This window comes from Medicago sativa, chromosome 2 (assembly GCF_051527215.1).
Source record: "Medicago sativa cultivar Bolivia chromosome 2, Bolivia_mono, whole genome shotgun sequence".
Taxonomy (NCBI): domain Eukaryota; kingdom Viridiplantae; phylum Streptophyta; class Magnoliopsida; order Fabales; family Fabaceae; genus Medicago; species Medicago sativa.
Genome location: NC_140750.1, coordinates 29975136 through 29996666, shown reverse-complemented (window position 1 = coordinate 29996666; position 21531 = coordinate 29975136). Strand labels below are relative to the sequence as shown.

The window sequence follows — 21531 nt, the reverse complement described above, 5'->3', positions numbered from 1 at the left end:
ACCCAGATGAAGCTCAGGAGCGACAACAATGTGAGCACGGAGTGCTTAATATTTGGCCAATATAGTTCTAAGGATTGATCAAGTTGGACGCTTCCTTGGTTAGATCTTTTCAAACTGTTGGAGAAAGTTTGACTCGGCCCATGACCTACGAAGAAATCAAAGCTTGCATGGAGGAACCAAATGAAGAAATTAGTTTGACTGATTCTTGATCTTGTGTGTTTTATTATGTTGTTTTACGTTGGTGAAATTGTGTTTAATCTATATTCTTGTTGTTGTTGTTGTGTCCTTTGTATTGACATTGTATTGTTTTCTCAACTCGTAGATAGTTAAAGTGCTACGAATCTCATGCATACAACTTTATTATTTTGTCTTATATGGATATTGAGTGCTCTTGTCCAATTTAGATCAGAAACATTGTCTCATCTTTGAATGCCTTTTGTTTCTTGTGTTATGTAAAAATGCACTAAGTAGTATGTGAATACCCTTTTGCATGTGCATTCCTATCTGAAATGCGTTTTTTCTCTATAACTAATAACTAACCACCGTATCTGGCAACGACAGTTAACTACCGTTCCAGTAACGAAGGTTATTTACCTTAGACAATTTAAACGGTAGTTAATTATTGTTAGAGGTATTTTTGTCAGTTTAAGGTGTTTAAGAGCATGAACGGTTGTTAACTACCGTTGAAGTCATTTTCCTTAATTTAGGGTGCCTAAAAGCAAGTAGTGATGCCTAATGAGCAACTTTCGTCCTCTGATTGCTATAGTTGATATATAAGAGTGAACGTTTCCTTTGTTCTCACTTGGCCTTGGGCCATTTATTTGGACCTTGTTAATGTGGCCAAGAAAAAAATTAGGAAGAAACTTTTCACACGCCCCTGTATCACTTTAGATGCACATATCAACAAAAAAAAAATAGTTTTTGTACAAATAAGAAGTGAAATTGCACCAAAAAGGAATATAAAAATGCTCCGAAACAAATAACCATAGAATTGCATAATTAAATATAAAAATGCTCCGAAACAAATAACCATAGAATTGCATAATTAAAATCTAGTAATACAACTCAATTATCAATGTCTTTAGGTTTGACACTTTCATTCGAATTCAGAATCTCACAATTATGTGTGAAGTTCAGTTGTGTTTACCATTTCATCTACATAATCAATGTCTAACTATTGTGTATTTGTGTTTGTTTCAAAAAGGTTATTAGCATCGTTTAAGTACCTAAAAAATTGAAAAAAATTAATTTGATCTTGTATTTATGTCTTTCTCTCTTCAAAAAAGATAATCCAAATAGCTTTTCAATTTTAACATAAAATTAATTTCTTTAATAAAATGATTTTAATTAAAAACATAAACTCAAAGATAATTAGAACATTAAAAATGTTCTTTTATAATCCCATAATTAACTAGCTTATTAAGCAATTTACAGTTGGAGGTTAGGTTTTGTCTTTGTTTATTTTTTAAGTTTTGATTTTTCCTTCTTTTTATTTTAGTTTTTCTTTCTAACATTTTATTTCTTTCATGATACCGATCTTCGAGATCTAGAAAACTGGAGGTTAGGTTTTGTCTCTGTTCTTATTTTTAAATTTTTGGTTTTTTTGTAGGGTTTGTAACAATTTTTTGCTTAATTTATTGATGAATTGATTCTTTTATATTTTAGGCTTACTACTTTAAAAGTCATGTCAAAGAAAACAACTTAGGGTTATTTATTATATAATGTCTTATAAATCTGGTTTCTTTAGGGGTTTTATAAATGATAAAGTTCTAACTTATCTTTTAGTAGTGTGGTTGGAAAAAAATGAAACAAGAGGCCATACTCACTAGCATGCAAGGAAATGGAGCACGGCACGGAACAAGTCAAAGATGTATAAGCATGAACAAGTATGCTAATTAACTTGAATGTAATATTCACTAGTATTTCCACCCGTGCAACGCACGGGCTAACAAAGATTTCTTGTGGCGTTAACAAATTATGGACTTGAATCGTATACTTATTTTTTTTGTACAAAAAAATCGTATACTTATAGCCCCATGTTTACGGAATATAAAATTTTAAACTACCATAAAATACTTATAGCCCCTATGTATAAGAATATTGATTTGTTTGAGGTTAGCATTGAAAAATAGAGAGTGTTTGTATATTATTAAGAGAGTGAAAGACTGAAAATACATTGTCCAGAGAAAGATTTTGTAAGTCTCCCGTGCGGTGTTTTACATTTTTTTTGTTTATTTACCCAGGGCCATGAATTTATATCCATTTTGCATCTTTTCAATATTTAGTTAACTCAGTCATATAATTGAAGAAGAGACTTATAAATTTACATGAAACACAAAATCAATTATACAATTATGAATAAGAACAACAAATATTTGGTTTAAAAATTGAAATTAAAAATTACTCATAATCTATACATAAACTTGTTGTAACTATATTACTGGACTAATACCGTGTTTTTAAGAACACATCAAAGTAACTTAGTTGCAAACTCATGTGACTCATCTTGCTTTAAACCATAAAATTTCCCACTTGATGATTTGGTGATTTGGTGATTCCTCTTCAATTCAACAACTTTGTGCACCTGCAGAGTAATAAGAACACAACAAAGTAACTTATCCGTAATAAAAGGTTACTTTGATGTATATTAAAAGGGACCACAAAACCATAACAAATTCAAATTTATACAATAAAAAAGACATCAAAATTCAAATTTAGATCATAAAAATTTGAAAGTGTTAATTTCCCTCTAAGAAATGTCATTTTCGGACTTATTTTTAACAAACAAACAAAATCCAATTTGAAATCAGGCCCAACTTATGCTTAGCCCAACCCTCTAACCCATCATTGTTCCAGCTTTTTTCAGAAATATTTAATGCAATAAACATAAAAGGGATGCTTTCCCTGTTATGACGCTCAAAAGAAACACCTTTTGCAAGCTATGAGACAAACCCCATAACCAACCACCACCTCTGTACCACCCAATCTCTCTTTCATCAAATTCAAATTCAAAATTCAAATTTCATTCAATTCAATCTCTTTTCTGTCTCACCATTCCATCTCTCTCATTAATCTATTCCTTTCTACTCTTCTATCTCATCATTCAATAGCTCTTCTCTCTCCCAATCCTCACAAAACCCATCCTCCAATCTTCTCTCTCGCCGCAAACCCCCTCTTCCTCCTGCCGGTTTTCGATATCCCTCCATGGCTACAATCACTCTGTCTCTCTCACTCTCTCTCTCGATGGCAACAACAACATCAGGTCTCTCTCTCTCTCTCTCTCTCTCTCTCTCTCTCTCTCTAAATCGAATTTTATTTTTTTAAAAGTGTATTTATTTTCTGTTTATGGTTTTGTTATTGAAAGGCTTTTTTGTTTGAGTTAGGGATACTTTGATGCTATGGCTGAGTTCAAATAACATGGTTCTAAGGTATTGCTATCTTTATATAATAGTAATAATAATTGTCTGTTGGCTTAGATTCATTATGTTAGTGACAATTCCCATAGAAAATTAGGGTTTATATGAGTTGGATTCAATATAGCCTTTGGTAGAAATTATATGTTACTATTGTTTTATTGGTTGTTGTTTTGGTAGAAATTATATTAGTAGTGTCATTTTCTGGATTGAACTGATAATGGATTGTAATTGCTTGGTAGTTTGGTAGTTCTTCTATTTATAAGGATAAGACTAAGAGAATTAAGATCTGATTTACATTGTTAGATTTTATCTTTTTAGTTGTATGAATTTGTAGAGAAAATATAAGTTAAATATGTCCAACTTCTTCATGAATTTGGCCACATGTTACTGTTTCTTTTCTTGAATTTGTTTTATTTTTACATGGTTCTGATTTTTTTTTTTTTTTGTGAAATTGGCCACATGTTCCTTTTTTTTGTGGTTTGATTATTCTTTTTCTTTGTTTTGGTAGATTTTGAAGCATTTTATGAGAGATCAAGATAAAGACCATGAGGTAACTTTTTTCCTATTTTAGATTTATTTTTGTTGTTGGCGATTCTCTTTTCTTTCAATTGGTCTTCGTATTTGGTCTTTCAATTCTTTTTAATAATTTAGCTTATGCAATGATGATTTATTTCATTATCTGTATTGGGGTTTTGGATTTTTGTTCTAAAAATTGTTATTTTAATTACACTTATGCATTTTGTTAGTTTTGATACTGATTTAGAACGACGTTTTAATTTTCTGTGTAGTAAAAGGTGGATAACATGAAATTTTTAATAATGGTATGCATGGTGGATATTGTTGGCTACTTTGTTCAAGGTCAGTTTCAAATTACAATTTCTATTGAGTTTTATGCAATTAAATAATGCAAATTATGGTTTAAGTGAAGTCTATATAAAGAGGGATTTTGGCCTTGGAAAAACCACACTGCAGATTCATTTGCATCTTCTTTCTTTCAAACTTAGTCTTTTTTCTTGCAATTTCTATTAAGTTTTTCTGCAATGGCTTTAAGTTTTGAACCCATTTCACACATTTCATCATCAAAATCAGCATGGCATGTAAAAGCTAAAGTCATTAGGTTATGGACTGTTACAGACTTTCATAGCCAAACTGTACCTTTTTCGATCAAAATGGTTCTAATGGATTCTGAGGTTTTCAATATAACCTAATATTTTGCTTTCATATCACTTCTGTTTTTAGCTTCAATCTGATTTTTATGGATATGTTCATTTCATATTTATGTTTAATTTGTTTTGTTTCAATCTAACTTAGTTTCAAATTTTTAGTGTGTATATGTTTACTTCATATTTAAATTTATATGTTTAAGTTTTTAGTTTTAATGTTCAGTTTTTGCTTCCATGTTTAGTTCTTATGTTCTTAAGTAGTTCAATATTTCACTATGATTTCAATATGATCCTTTGTGAACAAAACATGTTTTTCATACTAATTTTTTTCCACAACGGAAATATGAAGGCCTTATGTTAGCATTCTTTAGTTGTTATGTTGTTAAGACTTTGATAATGCATAATTTCTAAAGGACCTTAGTTAGCATTCCTAAAATAACAAAAAGAATAACATATATATAATGCAGTATATACTTATTTCTTGCAGGGAAATAAGCATCTATTCGAAAGACTTTGATCCATAAGTTTCAACATGAAATTCCTGAAGGGAGAGTCTGTGCATTTGAAAATCTTGGAGTTGCTGCTAATGGGGGTAACTACAAGACCACCCGCCATGCATATAAATTGAACTTTCAATTTGGATCCAAGTGTATGCCTTTAGCTGGTATGGAAATAGGCCATTCTCCTTTTACCTTTGTTCCAATTGTTGAAATTTGTGGTGGTTCTCATGATCTTGACTACTTAGTTGGTGAGTTTATGTTCATTTATACAACAGTTATACCATCAAACAGTTTTGAATCAATTTGTAATTTCATTGGTTATTTTCACTTCACTTTATTTATTGATCAATTTTTTTTAGATGTCATTGGGATGTTGACGGGTGTTGGTACTGAAAGGGCGTATGACAGGAATGGAACAAGCACCAATTTGAATGTCCTCGCTATTGAAGAGGATGGGTATGGTTCTTGACACCAAATAAATATTTAATCTTTTCATGGTGCTTAAACCATTCTTATAATTCAGGAACAAGCTTCAATGCACTTTGTTTGGCTCCTATGTTGATGATTTAAACACATATTTGGCTACTGGAGATACTGCTAATACTGTTATGGCTATGTTATACCCTAATTTTGGACCTAAAAATACTTGTTCAATTCTTCTTTTCTTGCATTACAAGCTATTTGAACTGTCTCTGATCAACTGCATCTTTCTCTGCATTCTATTTCAATGTTATTTGCAAAATTCACATGTAAGGGTATTTTAGTCATTCCCTATGTCAAAATTTCTTTCAGTCTTTTAAAAATTTGTTTGAGTCTTTTCATTTGGTTAGAATAAGTCTCTGTTTCATTCTATGTCAAAATCCAGTTCAAAAATTGCATTTGAAGTCATTTTGAGTCAGTTTTGCCCCTAGGGGCATTTTAGTCTTTTCATGTGTTAAAGCTCTGTTTAAACCCTTAAAATTGTCTCTGAGTCTTTCAAGTCGGTTTAAATAAACTGTTGTCTCATTTCTCTGTTAAAAACCCATTTTAAATTTGCATCTGAGTCATTTACAGTTGTTTTAGCCCCAGGGGCATTTTGGTCATTTCACACGAAATTTCGGCAGAGAGAGGTTACTTTAAAGTACCTCATTTAGGCCATTGGTCTGTTTTAGTCCGTTTTGTCAGTTTTAATTGTTTCACTTTACGTTTAGTCAAATTACCATTTTTTTTATTCCAATTTTATTTTTAGTTTTTTTTTCTAAGTCCTAAAGTTTCTAATTTTGCATTTTAGTCCTTGTGTCATTTTTTCCTTTGTCTTTTTTTTTTCGTCCTTATTTTTTCATCATTCTGCAGATTAGTTTTTTTTTTTTTTTTACAGTCCAGTCCTTTTTTCTTTTTATAAGAATAGTCCATGAACTTTCAAAATTTGCAGGAAGGTCCCCAGGCCGAATCATTTCAGGTCCAAATCCAGGTGTCCTATTCCTATTGGTCCAATCATTACACTTGGCACCTATAAATAAGGGCCAACTCATCATTGCACAGCAGATACCATTCATCAGATTACACATCATCAACAACGTAATCACCTTTCTCTCTCTCTCTCTTCCAACTCTCTCCGTCGTAACAAACTATTACGGCCACCACAGTCACCACCGTAACTGAATTGAACCACCGTAACAAACACCAAATCACAACAATTTTTCACAAAATTCGAACCAATTCATCACAAATTCATAGAGTTTCATCACAGAAAACCAAAATCCAGGATTCGACAGCAAAAACAATTGGAATTGAAGTGTTTGTTTCGAAGAGTTCTCAGTGACTCTTACGAGAATCATCATCATTGAACTTTGAATCTCTGCAATTCAAGCATGAATCCGCCACCGAAGTGACGAACCACGCGATCACAGAGAGATTGGGAAGAGAAGAAGAAGAATCAAAGGGAATCTGAACCAGCGAAGAGGAAGAAGAGGAAGAACTGATTTATTTTCAGTTTCGGAGTAAAACTTACCACAAAACATCAAAAGAAGATTCAGAGTCCAAGTTTCTCCGAAGAATCCAGTTCAAATCTCCAATCAAGTTCAAGTAAGTCCATAAAACCTCCTCGTTTCTTCATATAATCATCATCGAAGGTTTAATTGCGAAAATAAACGGTGAATCAAAGAGGATTTCGAAAAGATTCCAAAAAGTTTTGAAACGAAACCCTAGGGCACAAAATCTCAGGGATTCACCGTTTGTTTCACGAAACAAAGTTCAGATTCGTAATCAGCGAAGGAAACGAGTTAGATCAGGGTTTAATTCCAAGAATTTTGAGAAAAAAGTTCGAAACCCTAAAAAACAAAGGATAAAAGTCCGATCTACTTCGTTTTCTCCATGTTTCCACCAAAATAACCTTGGATTCGTAAAGAGGGAAGGAAGACGGACGTTTTCATGTAAAAATTTCTTTCAGATCGTCGGAGAAGATGAATGTTCATCTTCCTCCGCCGTTCCTCCGCCGTCCTTCCCAGTTTCCGGCCAGGGTTAGGTTGCAGAGGTTTTAGAGAGAGAGAAGAGAGCTTTGCAATGTTAGAGAGAGAAAGAGGGAGTAGAAATGAGGAAAAAACCGGTTCATGACCTTATATAGGCCACTGAACCGGTTTGACCCATGGATTGACCCGTCCAGTTTCCTTTTTTTGTTTAGGGCCTGGGCTTTTGGCCTGCTTTTTTCGTTTTTGCATTTTTCTTGCTATTTCTAACACTGCTTTGTGATACTTGCACCCCCTGGCTTGCTTAAAAATCTTGTAAAAATTCCCCAAAATTTTCTACGTGTTCTTGATATGTTTCTTAACATTTTTGTAATATCTTTTTTGTGCTAAGGCCTGAGGAAAATATATGTAGCTTTTTTATTATTCTTGTTAGAATTAGTGATTTTCTTGCACATTTTAAGTCTAAAAGTCCTTTAAAAATTCCTAAAAATTTTTTTTCACATAGGCTTCTTGATAGCTTTGTAGTTTTCTGTAATAATTTCTACATATTAAAAATTGGCAAAAATAATGTGGTAGTTTTCTTGCAATTTTGTGGTGTTTGGTATTAAAATTTTGTGAAATGTGCTTGACTCTAGTTCCAATTTCTTGATAAGTGTTTGTGACCCATACCATGTGATTTTGTGAAAGTTAGGTTACTGATTGTGAGTGTTCCTTGCTGCATTTGAGCATGTGTGATTAGTTTCTTATTTTACAAGTTATGTGAATATGTCTATGCAAAGATAAAGTGTAAAATAGGCTTAAAAGTATGGCATAACCCTTGGTTTGAACATGTGCCTATAATCACTACATTGTGGCTGCAATAAAGCCTCTTGAAAATACCATGAGGAGAGAATTATAAGTCATGAACATATTGAGGGGTTATGGTGAACTTTTGGTATATTTTAACACTTTATTCTTATTGATCTTACCACTTTTGTCTAATATTTTCTTGCCTTATTTCTTTATCCTATTGCATCTTATGCTACTAACCATTTCATTTCATGTTTCATACACCATGAGCATTTCATCCTCCATCCCACATTCTCATCCTTTTATTTCTTGCACTTTAAAATTCATGTAAAAAACTAGAATGTAACACTTAGGAATTTTGTAACATTTTATTTTATGCCTTTAAATTTCTTGCAAGACCATAGAATGTATCTAGGCCAATGATGTAAAGGACAATGGACTCTAATGATGTACACCGACACAAGCACCGACACATGCACACACACCACTTTAGGTATATAGCTAGAATATGCATGTTTAGATGTATGTTTAGGATTGTATGCTTAGATGAATGTCTAGGATCTATACTTAGAAAAATCATTTTCCAAAAAAAATATGAATAAACTTCACTCAAACCATTTTCAAAATAAACCTTGGGATCAAAATCCCATTGAATTTTCCTTTTATTTCCTTAATCAAACTTCAATGAAAAATAATCAAACTTGGACCACATTTTGCAAATAACTAATTCCACCTCACAATTTCCTAATCTCATGCCTTTAAGGCCTCTCTCTTATTCTTCAAATTCCATTTTCAAACTTAAAATCAACCAACAAAAACAAAAACATTTTTGGAAGAGAACTACGATGGATTTGATCCCTTAAACGGGTACGTAGGCAAGGAATCAAAATTCCTTCAATTCAACTAAAATAAAAATCCAAAAAACATTCTTCTCCCTCCAATTATTCACTTAGAATACCTTTAGATTTAAATAAACATTTTCAAATAGCATTTAAAAATAAAGCGCGCGCGTAGAAATTAAAGACGGTTCCTATAGGATACTATAGTCGTTATGGGTGCCTAACACCTTCCCGTAGCGAAAACAACTCCCGGACCTCGATTCTCAAGGGTTTTGCTTATTTTTTCCCTTCCCAAGAAAAAATAAGATATCACCGGTTTAAAAGGTTCAAACGTAATCAATGTTTGACACCCGAAAACCAAGATAAAACAGGCTATTCAGTTGGTGAAGGTGAAAACCTTCCAAGGTATTTTTCATCCTCTCAAAGCTATGTAAAGTGCATTGAATCAGTTTTGAATTTATACAAAAATTATAACAAATAGAATATGATTTGTGGCTAATTTTTAATTGTATATCTTAAGTCATAGATATGAATTTTGTAGACAATATACACATCCAAAACTGCATCAGTTGTACGAGGGTGGTTTTCAATCCAATTTGTGCAGAAGCTACTGCCCATATGAATAGGTAGTTTTTCGTTATACTTGGATTGTTTAAATTCACAAATTTATCTGCTAATTAAGTTATCATTAGTTTTAATATTGTAATATATTTCTTTTAGGATGGTTGACAACATTGAAACTCCATCACCATATGCACTTACTCAAATCCCTGCTCAACCAACTGTTTCTCCTTTAGAGGAATTTCTCTGTAACACTCAAAGGAGACATCAAGGCTACCATCTTTAGCCACAAGTCTTGGGTAGCATGAGAAATTCTATTTGTTTTTATCCATCGTTATATACAGCATAGGCCGAGTACTCCTTTAAAATCATGCAATTTGGTTTTAGATGACTGAGGGAGGAAACTGGAAGTTAGGGAAATTATATGGCTTTCTTTCATCAATGATAAATAATATATGAATAATAGATGGTCTCTATTAGTTAATTAATTCTTTACTTCTACAACTTTCTAATTCCTCTACTAACATGAGTCTACCGTCATATCTTACCTTATTGTATAAGGTTAACTAACTAAATATTTTGCCACTTTTTACTTATCAATTTATGCATCACAGGATGCTATAAAGTATTTGATTTAAATTTCTATTAAATGTCCAAAGTTTCATATTCCTTTAAAACATCGAGTTACATGTGTTTCATTTAAGTTTCTATTTAATTAAGTCTAAAATTTCATATTCCTCAAAAAGCATGGGAGGCTGTAAGTATTTGATTTAAGCCACAATAAATCTTTTCTAGCCCGTGCGTTGCACGGGTGGAAATGCTAGTACAAGACATGTGTAAATTAGGGACAGTGTGACTGATTAATTTGGTATCAATAGCCGTTTTCAAGAAGTATATACTCACTCTCTTAATGCTTTCTCCTCCACCACATTATTTCTTCTATATATATAAATAATATGAAGTTCCAAGGAGCTAAAATAACATATTACTTACACTAATGCTTACGGATCAAGGACAACAAATAAAACTATACCCACTTTACATGAATCCCAAATAAAGGTTTTACTTACACTAAAACATAATTTTTACAACTAATAATTTAATTGAAAGGCATTACTATAGGTGCTATTACTTGTTAAATAGTGCAATAATGAATTAAATAGTGCTATATTAAAGTGAGCAATTTCGTCCAAATCACATGTTAAATCATCAAGGAACCACCTTTGTGATAATAATGCTAAGAATAGAGAATTGATAATGAAAAAGTAGAAACCTCTTGAATAATAGTAACAAAAAAGCATATGAAAAGAAGTTTTTAGCCAATGAATGATCAATGATTTCTTTCCAAAAGCTTAGTCAATGATTGATTCGTAATAGGTTGTGAGTTAGTCACATGAAGAAATGCAAAAACTGAGTACTAGGAGGAACAAGTAACCTATAAGGCTATAACAATCCAGATTTGAAACAGTCCCACATCGAAAGTTTTGAAACAATCCAGAGAAAGATTTACCTATAACAAAGACCCTCGTATACTTACATTCATAAAACAAACCGTTCGGATTCAATATTTCGATGAGGTAACGGTTCCTTAGTGATAATTTTTGGTAATTGATTTCGACAAGGTTTCGGGATATTGGAAGTTAAATGTTTTTAACATTTAACTTCCATTGCCTCTAAACCTTTCAAAAATCAAATCACCTAAACAACCTCAATTTTTTATTTTTTTTGTTTAAATCACCTATGTTGCCCAAGTCTTTGTAAGAGAAGACTTGTAAATTACTTTCTTCGTTCTATGACATAAAAAATGAGAAAGATAAATTACATAATTGAAAAAAATATATAATAATTAAGGGTATAATAGGGATAATAGGAAAAATAAAGTTGAATGTATCTTTAGTATTTTAAAAAAATTTATAATTTGAGGCAATTTTTATTCTTCAAAATGACTTAAAAATTGTGACGGAGGGAATATGTTGTAACAAGTAAAAATATAACATATGATAGATTATTATGTAGTTCGATTTATGTAACTCGACCTTTAGCGGCATAATGCAGTTGACCCATCATCGCAGGACCGGACCTAGGAATTTTAACATTCATTTTATATCATGAGCATCAACAACCACTACTACTTCTAAACCTGATTATTGTTATTAGAATGGAACTAACTAGTCATTCTAATTAAAGATAATCTATTTAAATAATGGTTATAATATATGTTTGAGTGGAGACATGTTCTGATTGAAGAGTACTTATCTAAATTGTTTGCTTTGATACTTATTTATATAGATTTTTAATCAATGTACATGAGACTGACCCATCAAAATTAAAGGTCGTGTGCGCTTTTCTTTAACACCGTTATTGAGCACACATTAATTAAGATTGAGTAAAACAATATATATGCATGCATATATATGATGACAATTCTTTGAAAGTTTTCCTTTCTCGAAATAACTTACTCTGATGCTGCTTCTTTTAGTTTTCCACTATCCTTTTAGCCTCCTTAACAGGATCATCCATAGGAGTGGTGGTAGTTTCTCCATTGCAGCTAGATCTTTGATTGCCTCTCCAATATCATTTATCTGAACTCTCATTTGATGCATAAAACCTATCAACAAACAAAATCAGAGATTAAAAATTGAATAAAACATATCATTCTTATATTTAGTTAGTCAAAATTGCATGTCTTTATGTTTAGAAATCATTGAAGTTTTAATGACAATAACATTTTTACAATCTTTTATTAAATAATTAAATAACAATTCTTATAATGTTATTAAAGAAACAAATATTCAAATTCAACAACTTAATATAACATTTATACCTCATGCTGTACAAAATGTGTAAGAGCTTGAGTTGGTGAATCCATGAATTCTCTTATGTTGTATAACTGTTAGGTGCCATAAAATTAATAAGATCTATGTGCAAATGTCCAATAAGTTACTAATAAGATAAAAATTATACCAGAGTTGTATTTTTTTATAAGAATCTCTGTTAACTCATCATATGCTCACCTCAAAGGCCACCTGATTTGGAGAGGGAAAAAAAACGATGTTAACAACAAAAAAATCTAATTGAACAAAAACAATATATTGGAGGTCTAAATGAAAACAACATATCCAAATTTTAAACTCTCCAAAAAACAAACAATATAAATGATTTGAGGGATGAATGATACTTAAATAACAATAAATGAAAACAAATTTCATCCCAAAATGGCTATTTTCGGATCTGAGAAAAAAATGGGTTAGAGGTTTGAAATTCAAATATCACCTTGGTTAATCTGCTTCCTCGATTTGTTCTTGAAAGAACCTGCACGAAAAATGAATGAACTCATAAAACATCAGAGACTAAATGCGAAAAAGAAGAGAAATTTGGATTAGATAAATCTGGATTAGGGTTTTGAAATTAAAATTTTACCTTCTGATCGTAATTCCGGAACGGCGGAAACGAATTCCGGTGTGGTGGTCGCCGGTAAAGTTTCTTCGATTAAGTAAAGTTGATAGATATATAAATGAATGAGTGAGTTTTAAAGAGGATGTGGAGAGGAAGATTATGGTGGTTTTATTTTTGTGTGAGGCGGACGGAGTTGATCGGAAATGAAGAAAGAAGGTAGAGGAAAAAGGGTTTGATGGAGGGAGGGGGAGAGAAACGTGAATGAGGAAGAAAGAGAGAGTTATGTTATGTTTGTGTGTGAGATAGAAAGTGAGGAAAAAAAAAGGAAAGAAGTTTAGAGTGAATGAGAGAGAAATGATATAGAAAGTGATGTTTGTTGGGATAAGAGAAAAAGTAGGAGGGAAAGAATGATTTGAAAATTTTTTAAATTTGAATTTTGAATTGAAGAGGGAAAATGTGTGACAATAATATTATATTGTTTGTATTGTGTGAATACTTAAAATGGCAAATCCAAAATTATTTTTTAATGATGATGTGACATTCGGGGGGTTGAGAGCTCGCCACATTGGATTGAGTTTGAAAATTTTCCTATTTGTGTCTCCATGCTTGTATATTATTAAGATGTATGCTACTCAAAGGAGTTAGTTCATAGTTCAGAATAAACCTCATCAAGGAAGTCAAAGATCAAATTTTAAGATTAGAATTGAAATTCAATTTGTAATATTAGGTAGATCAAAATGGTAAGTCAGAAGCACATGAGATTGAGATTATGAAGATCAGAATAGAGATCATAGTGGACTTCAAAATGGGAAATCTAGAAAGTACCAAAAAGAATGATGATAGAAGTGTACTCAAAGGTGTGATAGAAGTTCACATTTATGGATCAGAAAATGAGAAGCAACAAACGAACATAACGACTAGTTTTTAGAGAAACTTGGTCACCAAGTCAAAGCACGAAAGGACGTAATAACGAATAGTTAATTCAAACAACTAGTTTCTTGCTTGTTGATCGAGTCATTCTCTATAATAGGATCATCATTCAAATAAAGACATATCTTTCACCATCTCAACAACTATTTTTGTGGAAAAAAAGTCATAAATCAGATTAAAAGAAGATCGGAACACAAAAATATCATATTGCAGAAGAAAAAATTGATCATTGTTGGATCAAGATCACAAACAAATGTTGTAATTAGTTGTTAGCTTTAGGGCTTTAAAGATGGATTGTGTGGTTGCAAGAGTCTAAAAAGGTTGTCCAAAACTTGTATGGTCAAGTAGACTAAAAAAAAAAGAGAAAAGAATGCAGAAGTTGAGAGGGTATTTCAAAGCACCATATTGAAAAATCTCACGTTAGGTGAACTAGGATAACTCTACTGTGTCATTTTCTCGATCCTTTATCTCCTTATTTGATAATTCAAAAGCAAACACATACATTCATTCTTTACAATCAAATTCATTCCGATACATACTTGAGATTAACAAATATGAATTTCGTCACAAAGTTGAGAATCAGTCATAATTTCAAAAGGGACATAATTCAAACTCCTTTTTTATGTGACTGATATTTTTACCTCTCCGATAAGTTATGTATTTTTTTCAGCAATTTTTTTTTTTTTAAATAGTCTAGATTGCTTCGAGTCTATCTTGTTAGCATAGAGAGCCTAGAATGATCATAAAAAATTAATGCATTTCTATGTGGTGATTTGTAAAATTTACAATTATTTATAGAGAATAGATAAATAAGTGTTTTCACATTTAGCTCTTTAGAAGGCTTGTGGACTAAATAAGTCATTGTGAAGCATATGTTCTAGCCACTGCACTAATGTGCTCTATCCATTTTCACAAATTTGTAAAATTTGGTTCTCTAGTGTTGGTGTTTACTGATTAATAATAATATATCCCATTCAAATACTATCTTTTTTCATTTGATTTAGTTTTGCGTAAAATCGTAATCATAGTTTCACACAAAGACTATGTATTGTTATACTCTTAACAAGAATTGCCTCAAAGTATTGTTTGTTCTGGAAGTATTCTTATATCTAAGAATGCGTGTATGTTATTGATTTGTGATGCCTTTATATAGACATTAAAAATAATAGAAATCGTAAGATTTTATGCGATTATTTAAAAAATTAAGTTATTTGATTGGTATAGATGAATAGAATGGTGAAAAAAAAAGTGTAATCAAAAGGTGATTAAGGCCCCATTTGGATTGAGCTTATGTAAAACAACTTATGCAAAAAATTAAGCTTTTATTTATTATTATTCATAAGTTTGTTAAGATAGTTTATGAAAAACAACTTATGAAGATACACTATTTGTTAGTGAGAACTAATGAATTAATATAAAAGCTTATTTATTTGCATAAACTAATTTTCATAAGCTCAAAATAATTTCAATCCAAACGAGCCAAAAATCGGAAGAAAAATGTTATACCAAAACTTGATATTAAAGTATAGATAATTAAAAAATAATAATTATTTAATTGAATAAAGAAATATTAACTTGTAAATAAAAGATATGAGTGGAATCTTTGTGATGGTTGTTGGAGAATTGTTTCCAAATGTGGTATTTTGAATAACCTGATAGAGCTTGTAATTTTGGAAAGCTATCATCAATATTATCATTTTCCAATGTCTCATTGAATGCAATTTCACCACATATCTATTACTTTAACCATGTCTGATTTAATGATTCTGAAGAATTTTTCTAGGGATCATCATGCCAACTTCTTAGGCTGTTTTGCTTTCATCATTGAAAACTCATCTACTCTTAACGTTGAGTTCAATAACAAGTTATTGAACTCGTTCTAAGAAGGACTAGACTCATATTTGGTTAGAAACTGATTCATAGTTAGCAAGGGTGGTCTTGTGGGTGGGTGGGAGGGACAGCAACCCAAAGCATCATTTTTTTAGGAGCATCAAAATTAATATTAATTTTATTTAGTAGTGAGTACTACATAGATATATTTTTTTAACTCTCTTTGTTTAATTATATTAAAAATATATTTTTAGAAAACCTTGATTATGAATTTATCTTCTGCAACAAAAAATTGTAGAAAGACATTCGAATAAATGAAGGGACACAACTTTACTCTTTCGTTCTGGGCACCAAAAATCGTAGGGCTGACATTGATAGTCGGTTAACTTAGATTTTAAGAAACCTAGTAATATTCATTTAGATCTTCACAATATGTGGTCAAATTGTTCACATTTACTTAACCAAATGTATTTCAAGGTTTAGAGAAGATAATTTTTGTGCTGACAATAGGTTAGGCTTGCCTATGTACTTCTATCCCCAACTTTACATGGTGAGATAACATTCTCAATTATATTAGGGAGGATTTTAATCGAAATAGGTTAGGCTTGTCTATGTATAGATTATGTTGATTTGATGTTTAGAATCATTTATCTTTTCCTTTTCATTCTCAGCACTTTGTTTCCCTTTATCAAAGTTTTATCTCAATGTGTTTTTCTGGTAATGTTTTTTATGAGGTAAATGCTTGTGTAGACTTTGTGGGTTGTCTTGAATTTTTACCTAGTCACCCCAAATTTTATTCTTTTTTCCTATTTTGTATAATAAATTTTTTGAATGCTGCAAGTGATAGATGATAGTTTTGAGGTACCAACATATTTGGGTTGTCATCTCTTCCATCATGTGATCTTTTTGCACTCTAGTATTTGATTTTAAAAGACACGGAGTAGTATTTTCGCTATTCGAATAAAATGAATCTTTAAGTTGAGTAAGCTTTGGATCAATCTATCTCACCAAAAGAGCAAATGTCAAACATTTCCATCATCAGATTGCTATAGTTAAAGGAAATTGCTCACAAGCACCTCAAACTTTCAAAAGTACCCCAACCGGTAGTTAATTATTGTTTGTCTGTGAGCGGTAGTTAAAAACCGCTTGCTACTCTTTAAGTCAAATAATCGAGAATCCGGTCTAAAAAGTATCCCCGTTTTTGTGCAAACCGTGTTAGTTCAAATAACTACGACTTTTTAGAGTGGTTAAATGGGTCACCAATGTAACAAATCGCTGTTTCAAATAGCTCAAATAGCAAATTATGACTTTTAGAACGGTTAAACATCACCGAATGGTTTGTAACTTTTGGTAGAGGTATTTTTAGAAGTTTGAAGTGAAATCTAGTAATAATACAATAAAAAAAAAACTTATTTTTAATAGCATATCTAACTTCTAATATTTTGTGCTCGATAAAAAAATCATATGTTTTAGTCCCCAAATGTTTGAATGAAGGAAATTTATTAATTTGTTAATCTATATAGTTCTACAAACTTAGGAAGCCAAAACACGGGGACTTAAAGAAGCTATTACTTGGCTTGGTAAAATGGGATGTCAAATGTGTCAATTGAACTAGAATGCAAGCTAGTGACCAATGACATATAGGACAAAACTACAAATTAAACATTGGCACAATTATTCATGATTGTAAAATGCTCTTTTCTCATTTTCCAAGCTTTAAAACTAGTTTAATTATAGGACAAGCTAATTTTGTTGCTCATCGTTGAACAAAGACGTCAAAATTGTATGTTAATTGTTGCGTCTTTTGATTATATTCCTTTTTTTTTACAAATATTTCATCTTGTATTTCTCATATTTTGATGAATGAAATAATATAGTTTGCGATAAAAAAATTATGGGAAATGCTAACAAGTGCCCTTAAGACGGGCACTTGTTGAGAAGCTTAAAGAAGAAATTTTGCATTGAAATTGATGCATTCAACACATTGAAACTTAAAAAAATAACATTTTCTACATAAAACATACAAATTATTTCTAATTTAAAATCCTTAACTAGTGCCCTAAAGACATTTGTTAGCAAGACCCAAAAAATATAAATAAATATAGTTTAGAGATTAATGTTTATAATTTTTTAAAAATATTCTGTTTGTTTGAAGATGATTACCAAGAGCACTTGAATACTAACAAAAGATTTGTACAAAAATATAATTCGATTTTGAATTTCTCTATTAGAAACAAAATCCTACTCAAAATATTTTTTTCATTTTTGAAAAAAAAAAAAAAACTTATAGTCACAAAGATTACTTTTTTTATTCAAGAAAGAATCTAAACTAATCCATCCAAATTGGTACCGAAAAGAATCGAACTTGATACTTTGAGCAGAAAGCCAAAAACACACTTCAAAGTCTCAAGCCAATGAACAGGTTCAACAAGAGATCCAACGATTAACAACTTTTGAACAAATTAACTATCAATCTGAATTTATAACATTGCATCAAATATATAAGATGAATAAAATTCAATGGTACCAGTACCAATGGCAAAAAATACAGAGGGGTGTTACTACACAAACAGCTACTGAAAAATAGTTAAAAAACCTATGTATGATAAGGCCCATTGGAGCCAAAGTATGACAAATAAAGGGCCAACAAAAAACCCATAACATATTACATCTTAACCATGTGCATTAAACAAGAAAAATAATGATAATATTAATAATGCTATCTAGTCAAGGAAAAAATAACCAGAAACTTTGTCTAAAAAATTCCGGCAAAAATAAATCTGACTAAGTAGCATTTCTTTTCTTTGTAACAAAAATGCTCAAAATTACATTAAAATTATAGCTGAGAATTGAGATCAAATTTGAGTTGATTTTGCACCCACAAGCCATGACATGGACTCAGCTGGCTTATTAACTTGATATGGTGCATTGGCAGCAATTCTGTAAATACACAACAATGAAACAAATTATTATTATCTCAGCAAAAATACTTGATCAACAAGCTAAGTTAGAAAAGATGTAAAAAATAAACAATACACCAAAAAATAGTTCATTTACAAGTTTTAATTTAATCGAGAGTGCCTACCTATCCTTTCTCTTCTCCAGAAACCGATGAAGCGAGGCTTTCCTCATAATTGGCAGATCTGCAAATAAAGGAAATTCATGATCAGAAAAATATGATCCAATTTTTCGTGTCATCCGAATTTTAAGTGTCAATGGTTTCAAGAAATTACCGCAAAGATTAGGTCTGGAAGGCACTTGAAGGTGTTCATTAATCGAGCCGGTGCCGGTGCCAGTACTAGGGATGATGTTCACAGTAGGAACGATTGGAGCGGTTGTGTTAACCGAAGTTCTGACCAAATTAGGAGGAAATGAAGGCTGGCTCTGTGTGTAAGTGTACACAGAATTGTTCTGACTTTGAGAGATTCCTTTGTTAGCAAAAGCCATGAGCTCATGTGCTTTATCGGCAGGAAAATCATCGAATACAATAACTTGACCGTTATAAAACATTGTCAATTGTGCAGCTTTAGGTCCCTTGATAGCACTGCAAATCATTCATACAACATCATATATTAGTCTCTAATCGAAGAAAAAAAAATTAATAATCAACTAATGGTTTTGATATCTCGAACTATATCAAGATTATTAAATCAGCACAACATTTATAAATTGCTATTAGTCATTACTAAGCGGCTGGCTCGGTGCAAAACTTATCCTCTACAATTGCAGTATGGTGCTGCAGCTGTAGCGACCGTTACATTTAGCGAGTGAAATTTGATCTCTCTAAATATAACGTTCTTACAGATGTAGCACCATACCGTATCTGTAGAGGATCTAGGTGTGGGATCCTCTCCATCAAATTTATTTTTTTAACTAGTTCCACCTAGGGAGAGGATCTAAATCCTCTACAAGTTATTTCCACGAATTGACCCTTTCGGCAAGGCGACAGCTATATCGTCACGCTAGCCGCTAGGGCTCGCTCTCGCCATTTGTCATCACTTATAAATTCTTATTTTTTCCAGACAAATTTGGTATGAAATGAAATTAATTGAAATCAGAACAAACTGAAGAAAACGTACTTGGAATTGTTCAAAGCAGCTTGTGGAGTGAGCAAATCCATAGTTGTAAGGTTCTTTTGTGTCAAATTGTTTTCCATGGTTGGAAACAAGTTCATGGTTGTTGCAGATTGAGAAGAAGTCTCAGAAGACCCTACAAAAAAAAAAAACAAATTTAGAAAAAACAAACAATATTACACAAAAAAAAAAATTAACAAAATTAATAAAACAAATAAAATTATACAACAAGATAACAATCTTATCAAATTTAACAACCTAATTAGTATATAATAACAATTAGAATTATGAACAAATTATCTATTAATTAGAGCTAGAAATTAGATCTATGAATTTTAAAAGTCTCAAAAAAAAAAAAAATAAACAACATGGATTCAAAATAAAAATAAACAACATACAATTGAATAATTTAAAATAGCAAATATTTGAAAATTTAAATATAGTTCAACCTTACAAAAAAGGAAAAAAAATTAACAAAAATAAATGAACATATATAGATAGTCTACTCTATAGACACAAATTAACCGTTACTCTTAAGTACTAGAATTTAATAATTATGAACCAACTAAGAAGAAAGGAATAATTAACCATTAAGATACCAAATTTTAAAAAATAATAATAAATAACACCCACAAAAAAATTTCAAAAGTTGAACAAAAAAAAAAAAACCAAAACCCAGAAACAAAAAACGAAAAATTCGGAGAAATTAAGGTTGTGTACCAGAAGGGTCTGTGTTGCATGTGATACCAAGAGAAAGATCTTTGAAGCAACCCTTTTCCTTAATATATTGACTCAATAAACTACATGTTTGAGAGAAAGTTGTTTTCTCCGGTGACTTCGCCGGTGGTTTGTTGCCGGAAACTTCTGAATATTCCGATGAGGTAGACATAGTTGAAGATGATGATATTCAAGACTCAAGAGAGAGAGAAAACAAAACGCGTTGTAATAAGAATGAAAGTGTGAATGATTCTTTGTGTTGTTGTTTTGGATGGTTAATCTTATGTTAGCTTATATATATATAAGAAAATGAAATGAAATTAATTAATATTAGTATAAAGTTTAATTGGAGGAATAAATTAATGTCTTTATCTTTTTTGGGGATGGGAAATTGAAGCACGAGGAATATGTGTGTGATTTTATTTAAAGTTGGTCTAAGGGATGCTTCTCCTCTTTTTCTTTTTTTATTTTATTTTTTTTTTCTTTGCAGTTGTCTCCTATGTTTCTTGTGTTTTGTCCAAACTCCACTTAAAAAAAAAAAACATTATTTTTTATGTAATACGATATTATTTATTCTCTCCTATCACATTTATAAATAAATAACTACTTTTTAGATCCGTTGAATATTTAGTGAATTTGATCTTCATTAAATATTTAATATATCTAAAATGTAGGTATTTGTTTATAAATGTGGGAGGGTACTTATATATAGTGACATTAGTCGTTGAGTATAATAAAGGTAACATTATATGGGACGGAGCTCTCGAGAATCTTCGTCGTGTTTTCTTTGATTGCTTTTTTGCTTTGCAGGTGAGGCTTAGGGCTGGGATTTAGGAGAAAGTGCAACGTGTTTGTACTCATTTCGTTTGTGCT

General features: G+C 31.2%; 2 protein-coding genes and 2 long non-coding RNA genes across 6 annotated transcripts; 2 read left to right on the top strand and 2 right to left on the bottom strand.

The window, feature by feature from the left end:
• The first annotated feature begins 3381 nt into the window (after nt 1-3381).
• Nucleotides 3382-6578, top strand: LOC146946117 (uncharacterized). The gene is made up of 7 exons (XM_085748145.1): nt 3382-3428; nt 3925-3966; nt 4205-4274; nt 5067-5327; nt 5439-5535; nt 5603-5767; nt 6491-6578. The coding sequence occupies exons 4-7, from the start codon at nt 5231-5233 to the stop codon at nt 6576-6578; spliced, it is 447 nt and encodes a 148-aa protein (XP_085604271.1). The 5' UTR covers nt 3382-3428; nt 3925-3966; nt 4205-4274; nt 5067-5230.
• A 2844-nt stretch (nt 6579-9422) lies between these two features.
• LOC146946116 (uncharacterized) lies at nt 9423-10216 on the top strand. Of its 2 annotated transcripts, none has more exons than XR_015026637.1 (3): nt 9423-9556; nt 9693-9777; nt 9872-10216. It is a non-coding gene; the product is annotated as an uncharacterized LOC146946116 (long non-coding RNA). The 2 variants fall into 2 exon arrangements; XR_015026636.1 differs by having other exon boundaries at nt 9522-9556; nt 9672-9777.
• Nucleotides 10217-12060: 1844 nt separating this feature from the next.
• LOC146946115 (uncharacterized) lies at nt 12061-13647 on the bottom strand. 2 transcript variants are annotated; one of them, XR_015028224.1, is made up of 5 exons: nt 13133-13647; nt 12986-13024; nt 12677-12738; nt 12537-12602; nt 12061-12320 (listed from the first exon to the last, which is right to left on the bottom strand). It is a non-coding gene; the product is annotated as an uncharacterized LOC146946115 (long non-coding RNA). The 2 variants fall into 2 exon arrangements; XR_015028225.1 differs by lacking the exon at nt 12537-12602 and having other exon boundaries at nt 13133-13646.
• Nucleotides 13648-18343: 4696 nt separating this feature from the next.
• Nucleotides 18344-20931, bottom strand: LOC146946114 (protein TIFY 10B-like). The gene is made up of 5 exons (XM_085744312.1): nt 20662-20931; nt 19948-20077; nt 19102-19412; nt 18954-19011; nt 18344-18808 (listed from the first exon to the last, which is right to left on the bottom strand). Exons 1-5 carry the CDS (start codon nt 20828-20830, stop codon nt 18724-18726), a joined length of 753 nt encoding a protein of 250 aa, XP_085600438.1. The 5' UTR covers nt 20831-20931; the 3' UTR covers nt 18344-18723.
• Between the last annotated feature and the right edge of the window lie 600 nt (nt 20932-21531).